At 41.1% G+C, this 18,288-nt stretch overlaps 1 protein-coding gene across 1 annotated transcript in view; it reads left to right on the forward strand.

Moving 5' to 3' along the window:
- MAP3K15 (mitogen-activated protein kinase kinase kinase 15) overlaps window positions 1-18,288 on the forward strand; it is a 148,264-nt gene that overhangs the window by 126,477 nt on the left and 3,499 nt on the right. The window contains exons 21-26 of the mRNA XM_069063468.1: window positions 2,788-2,965; window positions 4,977-5,151; window positions 7,988-8,173; window positions 8,683-8,788; window positions 13,095-13,311; window positions 16,569-16,681. Coding sequence (XP_068919569.1) covers window positions 2,788-2,965; window positions 4,977-5,151; window positions 7,988-8,173; window positions 8,683-8,788; window positions 13,095-13,311; window positions 16,569-16,681 — 975 coding nt within the window. The remainder of the gene's footprint in view (window positions 1-2,787; window positions 2,966-4,976; window positions 5,152-7,987; window positions 8,174-8,682; window positions 8,789-13,094; window positions 13,312-16,568; window positions 16,682-18,288) is intronic.

Genomic DNA, 18,288 nt, shown 5'->3' on the forward strand with positions numbered 1-18,288 from the left:
AGCAGTTTCTCTTAAAGTTTTGGAGTATTGTAATTTGGGAAATCATAAGCTTCCAAGTCTGATTGGGAAAGGAACAGTTTTAGTCATGTAGTTTTTAAATGAACCTAACTTGCTAAAAAGTTGCAAGGATTAAAAAGGTTTTTATCAACTGGCTTTTAGATTTCAGAAGGAAAGATGGTAAATGGAGTTCCTTACATCTGTGAGACCTGATAAATCTTTATTGCTTATTGAAGCTACAAGAAAATAGAAATAATTATAACTGGCTCTAAGCTGTGATTGTTGAGGCTTGTTGTTTAAGGTAAAAGGCACTTGGGATCATAACTAAGTTTTATTTTGAGTTTGAATTTGGGTATAGTTATCTGCATTAAATCAGCATCTGAGAGAAAATGCCACAAGCTACTCAGAGGAAATATGATCCTGTACTGTGGACAGGTGGAAGTCTGCATTTGGTAAAGGCCAGAGGGACAATCTTAGCCTCCGTCTAGGATGGGATCCCTCCTGGCTCAGTTTACCCATGGGGTTCCTTTGAAAAGGAATATTCCCCACCTATTCCTGAGTGTAGCTTTGAGGTGGAATGGATACTGCATGGTTGGATGTCTGTAACTAACCTGAATTTAAATAGAGTCCAGGATTTTATCCTGTCATATTTGGAATGTCACAGGTCCCTGCTTTTTTCCCTCTATAGCAGTTTTCTATGATCAGAGAAAGTAGTCAGTAAAAGATGTGAGCTCTTTCCTGTTAGCTTACTGGAAAATCTAATATTATTTTCATCTAGGATTAGAACATGTCCAGAAAGTTATGCAAACTGCTTAAGATCATTTTAAAAGTTTTCAACTTTCTTCATAAAAGTTTAGTGATCATTTATAAATCTTGAAACTGTTTTGGGAAAATACTTTTAGAAGAAATTTTAAATCTCTAGTGTGATTTTAAAAGGCCTACTAAAACTTCCATTTGCAAGATAAATTTATTGCTAAATTAATGTAATGAGTTGTAAAGCAGAAGAGAACTTGCTGTTTTGATCTGAATTTGTAGTTATTCCATTATCCAAGCAAAAGTTAATATTTGTAACTGAAGGTACATGTAAAAGATTCAATTTCTGAAGTACCTCTTTCTTCTAGAGTGAATATAATCAGAGGATAAACAAGCTTTGTGAAACAAGGATGTATGTCTACTATCTAGCTGTGAGGTTCAAGTCAGGAACCTCTTTTGTTAAAGGCAGTAAAATTATGTTAGTAAAAGAATAAAACATATGCAGTATCTTGTCTATGGGAAAATATAAGGGACTGTGAAATAGTCTGAGTAATGGGTTATACTAGCCCATACTCACCCCACTTCTGGTCAATTTTCTCTTACTTCTTTTTGGCCCTTGTCTGTTTAATCTTTTTGCTAGATTTGTGTCTTTTAGGCTCAGCACCCTTCACTTGCAGGTGACATCTCAGGCTGAGTACCAACCACCCTCTGAGTCCATGACCCATCACCCCCTGTACCTGACAGTAGCCTTGCATCATTTGGCAACCGAAACTGCATTTAGCCTTCGGGAAATCCGGCAGTCTCTGGATTCCCTGGACAATGTGGTCCTGGACAATTGCATAGCTTTAGATTATCTGCTGGCCTCTAGTGGAGGTGTTTGTGCCCTAGCTAACACCTCCTGCTGCATGTATATCAATAATTCTTGACAGGTAGAACTCTGCACCAAAAATATACTGGAAAAGGACAATTGGATAGAAGAAATTTATGAAACCCTTAGTGCACCAGGTTCCTCCTCTTCCTCATGGTGGTCCTGGCTTTTACCTGTACTGGGCCCTTTCCTGGTCCCACTCCTACTTCTTTTTGGTCCTTGTCTGCTTAACCTCCTTGCTAAGTTTGTCTCTTCTAGGCTCAGTGCATTCCATTTGCACATGATTGCTCAGGCTGAGTACCAACCGTTTCCTGAAGTTGCTACCCATCATCCCTTGGACCTGGCATCGGCCAAACTCCCCACATTGGCCATGGACCCCACCCCTTGAATACCCTGAGAGGCAGGGACAGCTCTATGCCCCTCCCCAGCGGGAAGCAGCTTGGGAAGCTGAGACCATCGTCCTGTGCCCCCAAATGAATTCGGGTGTCATCTGTTTAAGGGGGGAATGATGAGGTGCTTGGGGTGCTTGGGATCTATATCTGTAACAGAAATTTGTAAAACCAATTGGCAACATCAGTCTGTAACATCAATTTGTAAAACCAGTTTGTATAATTGTAACTGCAATTTGTATTGTAAAATTGTAATAGCAATTTGTAAAACCAGTCTGTAAAATCCCTTTCCCAGCCTCAAACTCTGCCCCTTCCCCCAACTGCACTCTGCCTAGGCAACAACTTGTGACTCCTTTGTCCTTGCTTAATCTCCTCATGTCTCCTCCTGTCTGGCCCAAATCTCATCTCCAAGTTAAACTCCTCAAACTTTTATCTATGCTCTGAAGTCACAAGCTCCTCTTAGTCAGCCAAAACTTTTATCTATGCACTGAAGTCCCTTACATCCATCAGGTCAGCCCTGACAATGGCAGCCCTACCCTTTAAAAGTAAAAGCCTGTGCCCCCTTTCACTTGCAGGTCCTTTAAGGATCCTTGCCTGCTGTAAAGCGTATAATAAACTTTTTCAACTCTGACTCCATGTAAAGCTGAGCTGAATTCTTTCCAGACTGAATTGCAGGTTCTGGTCTTAGATAAGATCAGAGTTCCTGCTGAATGTATTGGGAGCCATCCCTCATCAATATCTAAATAAGCCTTTGCTTCCCTCTGTTTCTCCACTACTTAGATTACACTAGGAGTGTATCCCTTCCTCTGCCTGTCCAAGGGGAACAAACTGGTGGCAGCAGTAGCAGTGAACACGGCTCCATTTCCCCAGACTCGGATGTGCAACATGCCTTCTTTGAGAAGACAAAGCGGTCAGTGTCGGAGGTGAAAACTAAGCATCACCTCTCCCAGTTACTAAGGTAGGAGTATCCCCATCACTGCTGATCTCCCATGGATGAGCTTTCTAAGTGCAGCATACCCTGAAACAGACATCTTCACACAATTCTAGTGGACAGACAGATGGGCATGGAATCATAGCAAATCAAATGCTTCTGAACTTAAGTTTAACTTGCATTAATTGATTTTTCTTCCATTTCTATGTGGCAGTGTGAACAAGTACATCCTAGGTCTAGATATCATACTATGTAAATAGACCTTCTACTGAATTATGAATGGGAGAGACAGCTGCTGAGGCAACTTGGTAGATGGGTTGCCCAGCATGGAAGACATGATTTTGAATCCTGCCTAAGACACTTAATATTTGTGTGACTCTGGGTGACAAACTTCATTTTCCTCATCTGTAAAATAATTATAGCACTGACCTCAAAAGGTTGTTGTGAGAGTCAAATGAGAATATATATGGAGTGCTTTTCAAATCTTAAGTAGCTATATAAATTCTAGCTATTATGATTTGTGGTGTTATTCAGTCATTTCTTTTTACTGGTAACCCACTCTTTGTGATCCCATTTGGGATTTTCTTGGCAGAGATACTGGAGTGGTTTGCCATTTCCTTCTCCAGCTAATTTTACAGATAAATCATTCAACAAACATTTGTCAGGTTGGCATGGAGGTCAAAGACAAAAGTAGAAGAGTTCCTGCCCTTAAGGAGCTTACAGTCTATGAGAGAGATAAAATGTATGTCATATTTATATATAGGCATCTACAAAACAGACATGGGATGATAGATAGGGGGCACTAAAAGGTGGGAAGGTCAGGAGAGCCTTTACTTAGTACAAGTATTATCAAACTCAAATAGAAACTGATCCCTTCTGGCCTCATATTGAGTTAGAAAGCCACAAATTAACGCTATCTATGTTCTATTTTTATTTTCTTCCTTGCTAAATTTTTCCCAGTTACATTTTAATCTGGTTCTGACCACACTTGGTAGTTTTGCCCTCCAGGGAGGTGTTTTTGACACCTCTGATGTAGAGAATAACACCTGAACTCAAAAGAAACTAGAAATACGAAGACAGAGTTAGGAAAAATATATTCTGGATATAGAGGACAGCTCATACAAAGGCATAGAGATTGGAGATGGATTGCTATAAACGTAGCACAGTTTGATTGGATCTAAACTGCAGAATATACAGAGGGGAGCAATGTATAATTTTGGAAAGATAAGCTGAACTCAGGTTGTAAAGGGCTCTAAATGATAAACAGATTTATCCTAGCAGTAGTAGGGAGCCATTCATGTTTATTGAGTAGAGGGATGACATGGTCAGGCTGTCCTTTAGGAAAATCATTGTCCAGAATAGAGGAAAGCACAAGGTATACTTTTTTATATCAATAGTGTTGCTACTATCAAGCAGGTAATTGAGATTTTGAGACTTTTTCCCTCTTCCCTAGTAATAGTTAATGCATCTATTATATCTAAGCTGAAATGTCAAAATAATAAAAGACCTTAGAGGTATCCTACCTAAGTCAGGCCCCTTCGTTTTATGGGTAATGCAACTAAGGGAGGTTTAAGTGACTTGCTCATGGCCATATGAAAAGTATCTGAGATGAGATTTGAACCTAGATCATCTCATTCTGGAATCAGTGTTCTTTCCATTGTGCCAGGCTGCATAGATTCAAATTCTGATGACTAGAGTGTGAACAAGCCACCTAAGTTCTCTGAATGAGCCTTGGTTACTTTATCCATAAGATGGGGGTGAGGATAACACCTGCTTCATTGAATTGCTATAAACATCAAGTGGTGATGTGGGTGAAGATGCTTCTAAAGTCCTTTGGAAACCTTATATAAATTTGAGCTACAATTATAAGCACTCCTTTGAATGATCTATTTCTTCCCGATATTTGGGAGGGAAATGGAGGATTGCTGACTTTGCTTGCTTGCTTTCCTCTTCTCAGGCCTCCTTCCACCAGTCTCCCCCAAGAAAGGCCTGAGCCATCTTTCGAATTACTCAAGGTTGTACCTTATCTCATCCCCAGTGTTCCTGATGAGAACTCTATCTCTGAAGATCATAGCATGTCCCCTTCCCTGGAAGACAGAGACTCTGGCCTCTTCCTGTTGAGGAAGGACAGTGAACGCCGGGCCATTCTGTACAAAATCCTCAGAGAGGAACAAGATAAAGTGGCCTCGAACCTACAGGAGTGTGTGGCCCAGGTGAGACAGTTTTAGTGAGAGCCTTTTTGGGGAGACATTCTTTTCCAAGGACATGTCTTTAGAGATCTCAGTTCCTGATTCAGGCAGCCAAGAAGCAGAAGTAGGGCCAAGCTTGCTTTTAGCCCATCAGAAGTCCTAAATTAACAATAAATCCAGTGACATTTCCAAATCCTCTTCCTTTTCTTTTCTCCTCCCTGGATAAGGTCATTTTGCCAAAGGTTCCATATTACAGTGATGGCAGAACTCTGCTCTTGTGGTGGTGAGCTAGCACCCTCTTGTGGGAGGTTAAAATATAGGCTGATGTTTGAAGTAAGAGTTCTTTATAAAATTAAATCAGCTCTAACTTCTAAGAGATAAATCTCTGGACAGCAGGCCAGCACGTGTGGGGAACATGAATCCAAGATCTCCCAAATTCCTTAGGATATGATGGAATATATGATTGGTATATAGATATGATAGAATCTGCCTAGCTCAACAGGCATTTTGTAAACCTTAAAATTCTATATGGGGGTGAGATGTTAATAATGATGATGTTGATGATGATGATGGTGATAATGACATAACAGAATAAAAATTAATTGTATTGAGGATGCTTCTGGTGGAGCTTTTTATGTTTCTGAAGAGGATAAATTTGTAGATCTCCAGGTCACTCCCTTTCCTTTCTCAATAACTTCCATACGTGACTCACAATTTTTTTTTCCCTCTCCAACTCCTGCCCTGATCCTAGAGGACTTCAATATATATATATTGACTCTCCCTCAAATACTCTAGCTACTCAGCTCCTCAGCTTACTCAGTTTCCCATGAGCTACTCAGCCACATACAAAGTTGGTTATACCCTGCTGTTACTAACAAATATACCACCTCTATGTTCAAGAATTCTGAAATCCCCTTATCTGATCATAATCCATTGCCTTTTCTTTTCTCCCTATGCCTTCCTTTACAAAACCCCATTCTTCATCTGTACCATGACCTCTAATCCCTTGACCCTTCAGTCCTCTCCCAGGCCATCTCCCTTACACAAGCCACTCTCTCCTCTTCTCCCCATCTTGACCCCTTGCTGAACTAATTCAGCTCTATTCTGTCTTCTCTTGAATCCCTAACTCCTGATTACATCCAGCCAAGAGTCAACCTTGGATCAACTCTCACCATTTATCCTTCATTCCTACACATGTGCTGCTGAATGAAGGTGGAGAAAATCATGCAACTGTTCTGACTAGGTCCAGTACAGATTTATTCCCTACAACCTCAAGTGGGCCCTCACTGCTTCTAGGCAATCCTACTCTATCAACTCATTATCCCCCTGTCCACAATGGCTCTTCCAAAACTTTGCATCTCTCCTCAAACTTATGATGGCTTTCCCCCCTGACTCTCTCAGCTGAGAACTTGGCTTATATTTGATTTTTTAAAAATTGAGGCCATTTACAGTATACTCCCTCTTCTCCCCTCTTCCTCAGCTATCCTTCAGATGTCTTCTGCCACTCTCTTCTCCTTCACCCCTATGTCACATGATGAAATTACCTTACTCCTTACCAAGGCTAACCCCTACACCTGTTCAAGTGATCCCATTTCATTTTGTCTTCTCCAAAAATTTGCCCTGTCAGCCCTAATCTCTCCCTCTCTACTGGCTTATTTCCTACTGCCTACAAACATGCCTGTTTCTCCCCATCCTAAAACAAAACAAAAAACTCTTCCTTGATCCTTCCATCTCTGCTAGTTATTGTCCTGTTTCTTTCTGACTCTGCAAGGCTGTCTACAATAGATGTTTCTGCTTTCCCTCCTTTCGCTCTCTTAACTCAATTGTCCTTGGTTGCCAATGGCCCTTTCTCAATCCTCATTCTCCATGACCTCTCTGCAGACGTTGACATTATTTCTCTCTCTCTCCTTGATAACTCCCTTCTTTCTGGGTTTTCAAGACACCACTCTTTTCTGGTTCTCCTCCTGCCTACCTGCCTGTTCCTTCTCAGTCTCCTTTTCTGAACCCTCTTCCAGATCACACCTTCTTACCATAGGTGTCCCTCAGGGTTCTGTTTTGGACCCTCTTCTCTCTATCTCTTCTACTTCATTTGGTGATCTTATGAGCTCCCGTGGATTTAATCACCATTTCTGCACTGACCATTCTCAAGTCTCCCTATCCTGCCCCAAACTCTCTGTTTACCTCCAGTCTTTTATCTCCAACTGCCTTTCAGACATCTCAAGTTGGATGTCCAGTAGACATCTTAAACTCAATATATCCAAAATGAAACTCACTATCTTTCTCCCAAACCATCCCTAACTCTTACCTTCCCTGCTCCTGCAGAGGACAGCACAATCCTTCTAGCCCTTCAGGTTCACCTGGACTTCTCACTATCTCTCACACCCTCAGATCCAATCTGTTGCCAACACCTGTCAATTTCACCTCTATAGCATCTCCTAAATATGCTCCCTCTTCTCCTCTGATCCTGCTACCAGTCTTGTGCAGACCTTAGGAAATGTGTTTGACTCCTTGGGACTCCATATTACATTCCCATAAGCTTGAACCATCAGATCCATGAGATCCATCAGAATGACTTCTTGTCCTGCATTAGATCAGAGATCTGCTTGCATTGGATCAGGCCTAAAGATGAAGCAATTTGCAAAGGCTTCTCTCATTATAATAGGATGTGGTCAAAGCTAGAGCAATTTCTAATTTCGGATTTGTTTGGGGGCATGCAAAGTAATAGCTGTGGGAAAAAATAAGCAAATGTTTTTTATTTAGTACACTATTGAATTTAATCTAGGTTCTTTTTAAAGACTTGAAATGTTTTCCCTTTCTCCTTGGACATGGCCATGCAGTTAATTCTATTTTGTTTTGTCAGAGTTCTGAAGAGCTGCACCTTTCGGTTGCCCACATCAAGCAGATAATTGGGATTTTGAGAGACTTCATCCACTCCCCTGAGCACAGAGTTATGGCATCCACTATATCTAAGCTGAAAGTTGATCTAGACTTTGACAGCACTTCCATCAATCAGATTCATTTGGTCCTATTTGGATTTCAGGATGCTGTAAGTCCTTTGTCTGAGTCCCACTATTGCTATAGAAATTTAACAAGCTAGCCCAATTAGCTGATAACCATTATCATGAAAATCTTAACGAGCTGTTCCCCAGGACTCCCTGCCAGGGTAGCTGTCTCTTCCTGTTTTGTATTTTCCCAAACTCTTGAATTTCTGTGTGACTTGACAAGTACGAGAAGCATGCCCCTTTAATGTCTCTGCATAGCCTTATAGGTCATGGACACAGAGTATGAATATGAGATTTTAATGTCTTATAATGTCTCTGCATAGCCTTATAGGTCATGGACACAGAGTATGAATATGAGATTTGTGAATAATTTGGAATGATAGCCTCTGAAAAGCCATGACAGCCAGTGGGTCTTTCCTAACAAGCTATGTTTTGGAGGGAATGGAGAATCACATAGTTATACCTACTTACCCCGACTCTCCCCACATGTAACAGGCTAGTTTAAGGTTGTTTTAACATGATCTGTTTTTTTTTTCCCCCTAATTATTTTTAGGTGAGTAAAGTCTTGCGGCATCATTTAATCAGGCCCCATTGGATGTTTGCAATGGATAATATCATACGTCGAGCAGTGCAGGCTGCTGTGACCATTCTCATTCCAGGTAAAGCTATACTCAAATAATTCAAGTCAGAGCTTCAGCCTGCTGGGGAAAACCTTGATAAAAAGTTCAATCAGTTGACATTTATTAACATGGCATCATGTGGCAGGCCCTATGCTAAGAGCTGCCGATAGGCAAAGAGACAAAAAGACAGTTTCTGGCCTCAAGGAGCTGAGAATTGAATGGGAGAGCTCAAGGTCTTCCTAAAATTTCTTACAATTTGGGAAGGTTCATTTTTTTCTCTTTCTTTTTTTCCATCTTGCTCTCTCCGTACCCTGACCACAACCATAGTTACTTATGACTGGATGAAGCCCAACAAACATTTATTAAGCCTCTGCTGTGGCTCCCTGGGGGACTTCTTTCTGTATCCCCAGGACTTACATGGCAACATAGAAGGTGCTTAATAAATGTTTATTGATTGAGTGCCAGAAAAGTGCACGGCTTCCGAGTCAGGAAGACTCATACAAGTGACACTCTCCCCACACAAGGCATGTGACTCTCAGTGCTCAAGGCAACTCTCTAAGACTGTAAATTGGGGGGAAATGAAAGGGCTCATCTGAATCAATAGAAGAAATTTTTCACTGGATTGGATTCCTTCTAAACATTAAATTACAGGTCTGATTTAAAAAAAAAAAATGTGCCAGGCATTGTATGCTAGGAGCTGCCAGTATAAAGACGGGAAAACAATGACTTAGTCCCTGCTCTTAATGAGCTGGCAGTCTAGTATGGGGGAATAAGACAGGTACAGAAATGACTCCTGCTCTTATGCAAGCATAGCCTAAGGAAGGGTCTTCAGTCCTTTACTCTTTCATTTGTCCCCTTGGACAATTTCTTTAGCTCCCTTGCCTTCAGTGATTCCTTAGTCCAATTTATCACCTCCAACGTTTTCTTCTGTTCCATTTCCCATTTCTAATTACCTGTTGGATATCACCACTTTAATGTCCTGCCAGCATCTAAAACTCTACATGTCTAAAGCTAAACTCATCATCATAAAGTTTATATAAAGAATTAGGTAGCACTATATAAATGATAGGTGACTGGGTCATGTTATATAAGGTTCCACCCTCTAGGAGTTTTGTGATTTTAAGAAGCATCAGTACAGTAAACAAAAACTCTCCCTCTTACCATCCTTTCTTAAACCCTCTGGACCACTCCCATAATGGATACTCATAGGTTGAGTCCCTACAGGTGGCTGCTACTCTGAGTTCTTGGGGTAACTCTGTGGGTTTGCACTTCTAGTATAAGGACCTATAAGCCCCTGCTGGCTGTTTCCCATTATCAGTCATACTAGTAGACACAATCAGAAGGGTGAAAACATTGACTAAAATAGTATAAGACCATTTGTTACAAAGTACATCTTCCACAAACCCAAGGCACATTTTCCTATAAACACAACATCTGTGGAAAGAGTGGGCACAGACCTAAAGTACAATCAATAATAGTAAGGTACTCCATTCAATCACCTCCTTATCACGGTGCTTCAGGATCAAATATAAAATTGGGTTCGGTATTCAAAGCTTTTCATAACCTGCTCCCTCGCCACTCTCTGCAATCTTCTCCTCACAGGTAAAGTCCCACCTTCTCCAGGAAGCCTTTCCTGATCTCTCTTAGTGCTAGTGCCTTTCCTCTGTTGATTATCTTTAATTTATACTGGATATGGCTTGTTTGCACATAGTTGTTTGCATGGTGTCTCCCTCAGACTGAGCTCTTTGAGAGCAGGGACTGTCTTTTGCCTTTCTTTGTACCCTTGTCATTTAGTATAACTGGCACATAGTAGGTACTTAATAAATGCCTAATTAATACATTTTTGACTGACTAGAAGAGGAGAGTTAGGTATCAACATTCTCAAGTTTATAGTTAGAGAAATGAAAGTCAGAGACCACAACTGCTGTTTCTTTCACATCCCTCATAGGTTGATTATCATAGAGCAATGAAAAGAGTGCTGGGTTGGATATGGCATCAGAGGAGCTGGGTTTGATTCCTACTTCTGTTTCTTTTTAGCTGTGCCTTTGGGCATGTCAGTTCCTCTCCTTGGGCTTCAATTTCCTCATCTTTAATGTGAGGAGGTTGGATCAGATGATCTCTAAGAAATTCCTTCAGGATCTAAATGATCCCATAGGATTCAGGAAATGTTAGCCATTATTTTTGAATGTTTAGCGATGCCTTTTGTTTTTTACACCAATCTCATTTTGCTGATAAATCTCTCCCACAAACGAACTCTCCTTTGCAGCAAAGCAAAATAGGTAATTATTTCAAACCGATGGAATGATGGTGGATAACTGTTTATGCAACACTGTTCCATGCCTCTGTTGTAAGGAGGGAAATATGTTTCATCAGGATTGGTCAAGAATCCTTAATAATTGCTAACCTGAACAGATGCATCTTGTCTTTGTATTCTCACACATGATGGTTATACAAATCTCTTATCAGAATTTTTCTCTTGGAAGCATCTACTTTTGAAATGTTAGTGTGAGTGTGGCACTTAAAGTAGAACTTTGGAGTCAATGTCATTAATCTGTAGTAATGGGAGTGGGGTGGGGAGGAGACTTTATTTGGTTGAAATTATCCCCTCCAGCTGTTTAGTTCTTACTCCTTGTGGAAGCCACTAATCCCTTTACTCCTACTCTGAATGCACAGCAAACAGTTCAATGAGAACTCATTAGCTATTACAACCTTTCAAACCCATATACCTTAATGCCTTCCCCAAAGAATATGAGTTAGACTTTTACAGAAAGCTTGGAGAGGAAGTTCTGCTTCTCTCTACCAGACTGAGAGGTCCCCAGCATGGAGTGTGGAGGGAAGGAAGGAATCAGGTTAGAAGAATTTTCTAAAGGGTTGATCTCCTGAAAGCCTTCTTTCATTACTTGAAGTTTTATGAATTCCTAGAACATGCTTTCCAATGGAAATCCAAAAATTCATAGTCGATATCATTACATAACAAACTAATTAATGCTATTTTATATTATCACTACCATTGCCCACCCCTCCTCCATGATAGTGCAAATAATTAAGTTATACTTGGCTCAATCAGTGGAATAATGATTTTCCTTCCTTAATTATAATGTAAAGGATATATCTTTAACTAAGGGTCTATTCCAATGACTCACCCATTGTGTCCTGGAGGTGACTCTTGGGTTGATAAGTCTAAGGAACAGTCTACCAAACTGTCAGACTTTCAAATATGGGCTTTGTGGTGATCTATATGTCTTTTGTCACTTAAGATTGTGTGGGGATGGGGTGGGAGTGGGGTGGGTTTGGGGGGGTTATCAGTAGGTTGGCTTCAGAGTGACAGCAGGTTGCCACAGCAACAGTCTACTAAGATACAGGGTACTGCATCTTGTGTTGGTGGAGCTAACCCACACTAACAAAATCACTCTTTAGGTACTGGAAGATATATGTCATATGTCACACATATGCCCCTCATCTTCTTTCTGGCTAAGTGGTCCATATAGAACTTTAGAGTATAGTGTTGGTGGGGCCAGATTAAGAAAGTCTTAATACCCACTATGATAATGACAGTGACAATTAAGAAAATAACTCCCGGGGTGGCCAGGTAGCACAGCAAGTAAGAGCACTGGCTCCAGTGTTGAGAAGACCTGGAGATCGAATCCCGGGCTCAGACACTTAGCACCCACCCAGAAACACCTGGCCGTGTAACCTTGAGCAAGTTACTTAACCCCGATTGTTTAGGGGCGGCCAGGTGGCTCAGCGGGTAAGAGCACTGGCTCCAGTGTCGGGATGACCTGGATCAAATCTGGGCTCAGATACTCAGCACCACACCCAGAAATAATAACTGGCCGTGTAACCTTGAGCAAGTTACTTAACCCCAACTGCTTAAAAAAAAAAAAAAACTCCCAACGTATACCGTATGTTAAGGTTTGAACAAAAGCTATATTATTGGAGTCTCACAACAACCCTGTGAGGTAGGTATTATTATTATTCTCATTTAAACATGAAAATGTTGAGGCTCAAGGGGCGGCCAGGGGGTGCAGTGAGTAAGAGTGCTGGCCCCAGCACTGGGAGAACTGGGATCGGTTCCAGCCTCAGATACTTGGCTCCCACACAAAAATAACTGGCCATGTAACCTTGAGCAAGTTACTTAACCTCGATTGCTTTAACAGAAAAATATTGAGGCTCAGAAAGATTAAGTGACTGAACCAGCATCACACATCTCACGTCTGAGGCAGGTTTTCTGATTCTCAAACCCAGGGCTTTGTCAGCACCCCCCCCCCACACACACTCTCTCCTGCCTCATTCACACTTCTGGCTAAGCATCATGTGCTCCTTTCTTTCCCCTTGTTCTGGCCAGAGCTTCGAGCACACTTTGAGCCAGCCTCTGAAATGGATGGAGTAGATAAGGATGCAGATGAGGTGGAAAAGGATTGCCAGCCAGGAGATCCAAATGGAAATGAAGAACCCACTGTCGCTTCTGGAGTGAGCAGGGCCAGCTCTATATTAACCCTGGAATCTCAACAGCATCACAAACTTAACCTTCAGCTGAGCAAGCTTAGACAAGAAACCAACAGGTGATGTTCATTACCTGTAATGATGCAAAGCATTAATGATGTAATGATGTAATGAACATCACCCATAGCCAGGAAGAACCGAAGGGAAGATGCTGCCATGACCCCTGAACCAACATGGACACAGTAGTTTGCAGTGTTGACAGGAATCAGGGGACAGGGCTGAATTTTGGGGGTGGTCTATGACAGTGCGGGTGGGGAGCCATTGGGAAATTAAAGGGATATATAAAAATGCTTATTTTTACAAGGATAGGCCCTCTGTGCCTGATTTATTCACTTGTAAGCCCCTAGGATAAGATAGGGACAAGGACACTGCTTTCATTATTATAAGAAATTTGAGTGTGGGCCCTTGGAAAGAGCACTTGGCTCTGTGGTCAGAAGACCTATTCAGTGACTCATCCATTGTGTCTTAGAATCGAGGTTCAAATCCTCTTGGAGAAGGTTCAGTCCCACTTGCACAATTTACTTAGCCACCTCATTTCCTTCAGGAGAGGCTTGGACTAAGGTTCCTTCTGACTTTACGATGCAGATTGCCACTGTCTTTGCAATGTATGGTCTTAGAGCAGGGGTTTCATGTGTACGGTCCATGAACTTGTTTCAAAAAATATTTTGAAAACTTTTTCAACAGCATTGGTTTTCTTTGTATTTCTATGTATTTTGCTTTATTTTAAAAACATTATTCTGAGAAGAGGTCATAGGTTTCATTGGACTGCTGGGTGGGGAGTGGTCCATGAAGAACCCTGTTGAGAGAGTTGTGTAGGACAGGGAGAGGTTACATGACACGTCTAGGGTCACAGAGTTCACTGTGTCAATGAAACGGCTTGAACCTGGATCTTTCTGGCTCCAAGTTCAGCTCTCCAGGCAGTGTTACCACAATCTCTCTCATCATTAGCTTATAAATTCCTTGTCTTATCTTGGTATCCTCAGTACCTAGCATAGTACATTACTAAAAATAAGGGCTTAATAAATGCTTGCACAAATCCAAAAAAAAAGGCCTTAAGTAGGGTAGTCCACATCTTCTTATTAGTAGGTAGCCCCATATTAACATTGTGCTGTTGATTTTTCAGTCATTTCTGTTTTGTCTAACTCTTAATGACCTCATTTGGGTCCTGATTCCAAGTCTAGTTATAACTAATAAGTTATGCAGACCCAATGAAAACAGCATTTAATTAAGAATACCATAATTAGCTTGGCAGGTCACCAGTGGAATGTCCCAGGTATCTGTGTTGGGTCTTGGACTACTGAATATAAATGACTTGGATTAAAGAACCCATAGCTTATCAAATTTGCAGATGATACAAAGTTGGGAGGGACAAGTTGTAACATACTGGATTATTGGAGTCAGGATATAAAAAAGATCTTGATAGACTATGGCATCAGGCTGGATCTATTAAGGTAAAGTAGGGGTAAATGTAAAGTTTTAGTCTTGGGTACAAAAAAAAAAAATCAACTTCACAAGTAAGGATGGGGGAGATATAGCAGTTTGCCTGAAAAAAAAGCAAGGGTTTTATGAGTCAGTAATGTGATGTTAGCTTGAAAAGCTCATGTGATCTTGGGTTGCATTAAGACAAGCATTGTTTCAAGAATTAAGAGGTGTTACGGTGCCTTTGTACTCAGATTTTGTTTCCTTTAGGGAGCCACAGACATGACTAAAATAGAGCATGTGGAGAATGGCAGCCAGGAATGTGAAGGGATTTGAATGTGAAGAAGCATTTAAAGGAGTTGGGAATGTTTAGCTTGGAATGATGTGACGGAGAACAGCATTCAAATTTGTGAAGGATTGTCAGGTAGAAGAGGCTTGTTCTGGTGGTCCCAAGAGGACAGTAGAAGGCGCATCAGGTGGAAGTTGTGAGGCCAGTTTTGGTCTGATGCCAGGAAAATATTAGAAATATCTAAAAATGGAATGCAATGCCTGGGTGGGCCATGGGTTAGAGGTCTTCAGGCAGAGATGTGATGACCTCATGATTTATGTTATGGTTAGGAAGCCTTTATGGGATGGGTCAAACTTGATGGCCCTAGTCTGAAATTGTGACTCATTCTGATAGAGAAGCAGAGGAGCACTGGATCTGTTCTACTGATTGCTATTTACATGCTTGTTTTCCTCATAGGAGCTGAACCACCTCTGAGTAAGTCAGGCTTCACCAGATGTTCGCACTGGGAAACGTCTTTTTGCCGTTTGGGTGAAATCATAATGGCTTTATTCTGCACTATGGACGTTCCCCTATCACAATGAGTGTGGCACTTCTGGGAGGGCAGTCAAGAGATCTATCAGACGAGCAGACAAAGGATGGGTTGTGATGTTTGTTATTGAAGGGAACATACAGATTGATAAAATCACAAAGCTAATGAGTTGCTATGCCTAAGAAGTATTATGGATATAATGGCTAGAGTGTTATGCTTAGAATTAGGGAGACTTGAATTCAAATTTCCCCTTGGACATTAACTCTGTGACCACAGTTAGGCAGACAGGTTATGTATGAACTGTTTTAGTGGCAGGAGTTCTCACATAAGGCTTCCCAAAGTTGTGAAATCTCAGGGGCTTGGTATATTGGCAGAGGGTCACAGAATCATACCCTGGAAGGGACCTGTGGGGCCATCCAATCCAACTCTTTCATTTTACAGATAAGGAAACTGAGGCCTAAAAAGGGGAAGTGACCCATCCAGTTACAATGTAGTAAGTGGCTGAGTTGTGATTTGAAACCAGGTATTTTGTCTCCAAATCTTTGCTTTTCATTGTTCCACAGTCTGTTCAACCTAATGTGGTTAATTGGTTCCAGGAAAATTTGACTTTAGGGCAGATAACATTATGGGGAGTAATTAATCCCTTAGCAGCTGAGACACCAATAAGTATAACCAGTCAGTGATGGAGCTTAGGGACACTTCTGGGGTGAAGACTATCCCAGGGTGGTTGTGATCAGGTTTGAGGCCTTAAGATACTATAGTAGGGTGTAGAACATGATGGCAGGGATTATTCTGTTATCTCAAGAAAGTTATAAAATAACAAACCAGTTGTTAGAGCAACATGGAATTAGATATACCTGTATTTAGAAGTTTAATGGAAAAGTGGTTATTCATGGAACATGGAAAAGAAGAAACAGAAAAATGGGTCCTTCTAGGGGTCAGAATGTGGATTGCAATTGCCTTCTTAATTTGTCCTCTGTTAGGCCATTCTTAATTTTTCTCTACGTGAAGAAAAGTATATATATTATTCTACTTTCTCTTTCTGGCTGATGACTTTTAATTTTTATGTTTTTAAATAGGCTTCTGGAACATCTGGTTCAAAAAGAGAGAGAATACCAGAATTTCCTACAGCAGGCTCTTGAACAGAAAACTCAAGAATTGTACCTTCTTCAGTTACGGTTCACATCTACTGGTGAGATAATTTTCTACTTCCTTAGACCCCTTAGGCTTCAGTATATGGTAAAGGGGTGCACATCTGGAATGCCTGGAGACTCTCTAAGTGCACAAAGCTGGAGGGGGCAGAATTGTAGAGAGCTTTGATCTTCTTTTCCATGTTTTAAAGTATTCTCAAAAGTTTTCTTTAATAATCCATCCCTGATAATTCATTGGCCTATAGTTTGAAATATGCACCTCATTTTTTCCCTTTTAAAAGTTGGAGAAGTCAAGTGACTTGAACTCATTGAAGACAGGCCCCCTCCTGCTACCTCTTCACCATTTTCAACCTGTGCATTCTTACTTGAATGTTATTCTCCTTAAGAGAGAAAACAAAACAGAATAGGAGTCGATTAGCTCTACCTTCCTGTTCTTCTGTCAGTCACTTACATCTTTCCCATCAGTCCACTCAGGGATCCCATTTCTTTCTTGACAATCCTCTTGTCAACAAGCAGAGCTACAAAAGGCCCTTTATATTTATTTACACTTCATCCTGAGTCTCCACGGTTCTCAAGGGACCTTGCTTGCCTCCATTATTAATAAATACTTGTCTTCAATTTGCCCTTGTTCCCATCTCTTAGACATGCCTTCTTAACTTGGGCACTTGTTAGCCAGTCACAATAATTAATAAGTTAATAAGCAGTCACACTGGTCTCTTTTGTGAATATTGGCTTTGTAATGACTAGAGATGTTGGCGCTTCCCAGGACACTGGAATAACACAACCACCAACCAATCAGAAAGACTTCTGAAGCCCGCGGCTACTTGACATACCAATGAGCTTTTGCAAGTTAATTCTAGCCAATTTTGGAGATGCCCGTAGCTGCCAGAAACCACAGAACCAGGCTTGACTAACTCAAGGGCAACCTTAAGTGGCAGCTACAGACTCAAGACCTTGCTCAGGACTTTCTAAACATCCTGCTCCCTTACAGATGTCAGCTCCCTTCGCCTCCACTCTACCAGAAAACCTCTAGAAGCTCTATTATCTCACTTTTCCCCCTTTGAGAAGCTGAGAACTCTCTCCCTGTCTGCTCCCTTGCAAGTTCTTCTCAAACAATAAATGCATTTGTAATCTGCTTCATTGAGGGTCCCTTTTTGAGTCTGGAGCTTTCTAACACTTAAGACACTACAGTTATCCCTTCCACATCTCAGGGATTAGGGATGTAGCACCTCCATGATCTGGAAAATCCATGAAAAAACGTTTAGCCCTCTCCATACTGGAGAAATCTTAAAATTTTTTTTTTCTTTTATGGGGTGTTTACATTCCCTTATTGTAAAATTTGGATTAAGTATTTGGTCATAGGCTCTATGTTGTCTGCTGACCTTCACGTCATCTGCGGCTTCCACAAAACTCCCCCCAAATTCCCATTTTATTTCTGATGCTGACCCACAATATAATGAAACTGCGATGAAGGAAGTCATGATATGGAAGGGGATAACTGTACCCTCTTTTCCTTTTCACTGGAGTCCATTATTCTATTCAGTTCAATAAGAGCTAATTAAGTACCTATCTTATTTAGGAGCCCTATGCTAGATGCTGAGGATGCAAAGACAAACAAACCAATCCTTCCTCAAGGACATTATATTCT

Source organism: Petaurus breviceps, unplaced genomic scaffold (genome assembly GCF_028583685.1).
Source record: "Petaurus breviceps papuanus isolate PSGF00001 unplaced genomic scaffold, PetGlider_PUasm1.0 90574, whole genome shotgun sequence".
NCBI classification, from domain to species: domain Eukaryota; kingdom Metazoa; phylum Chordata; class Mammalia; order Diprotodontia; family Petauridae; genus Petaurus; species Petaurus breviceps.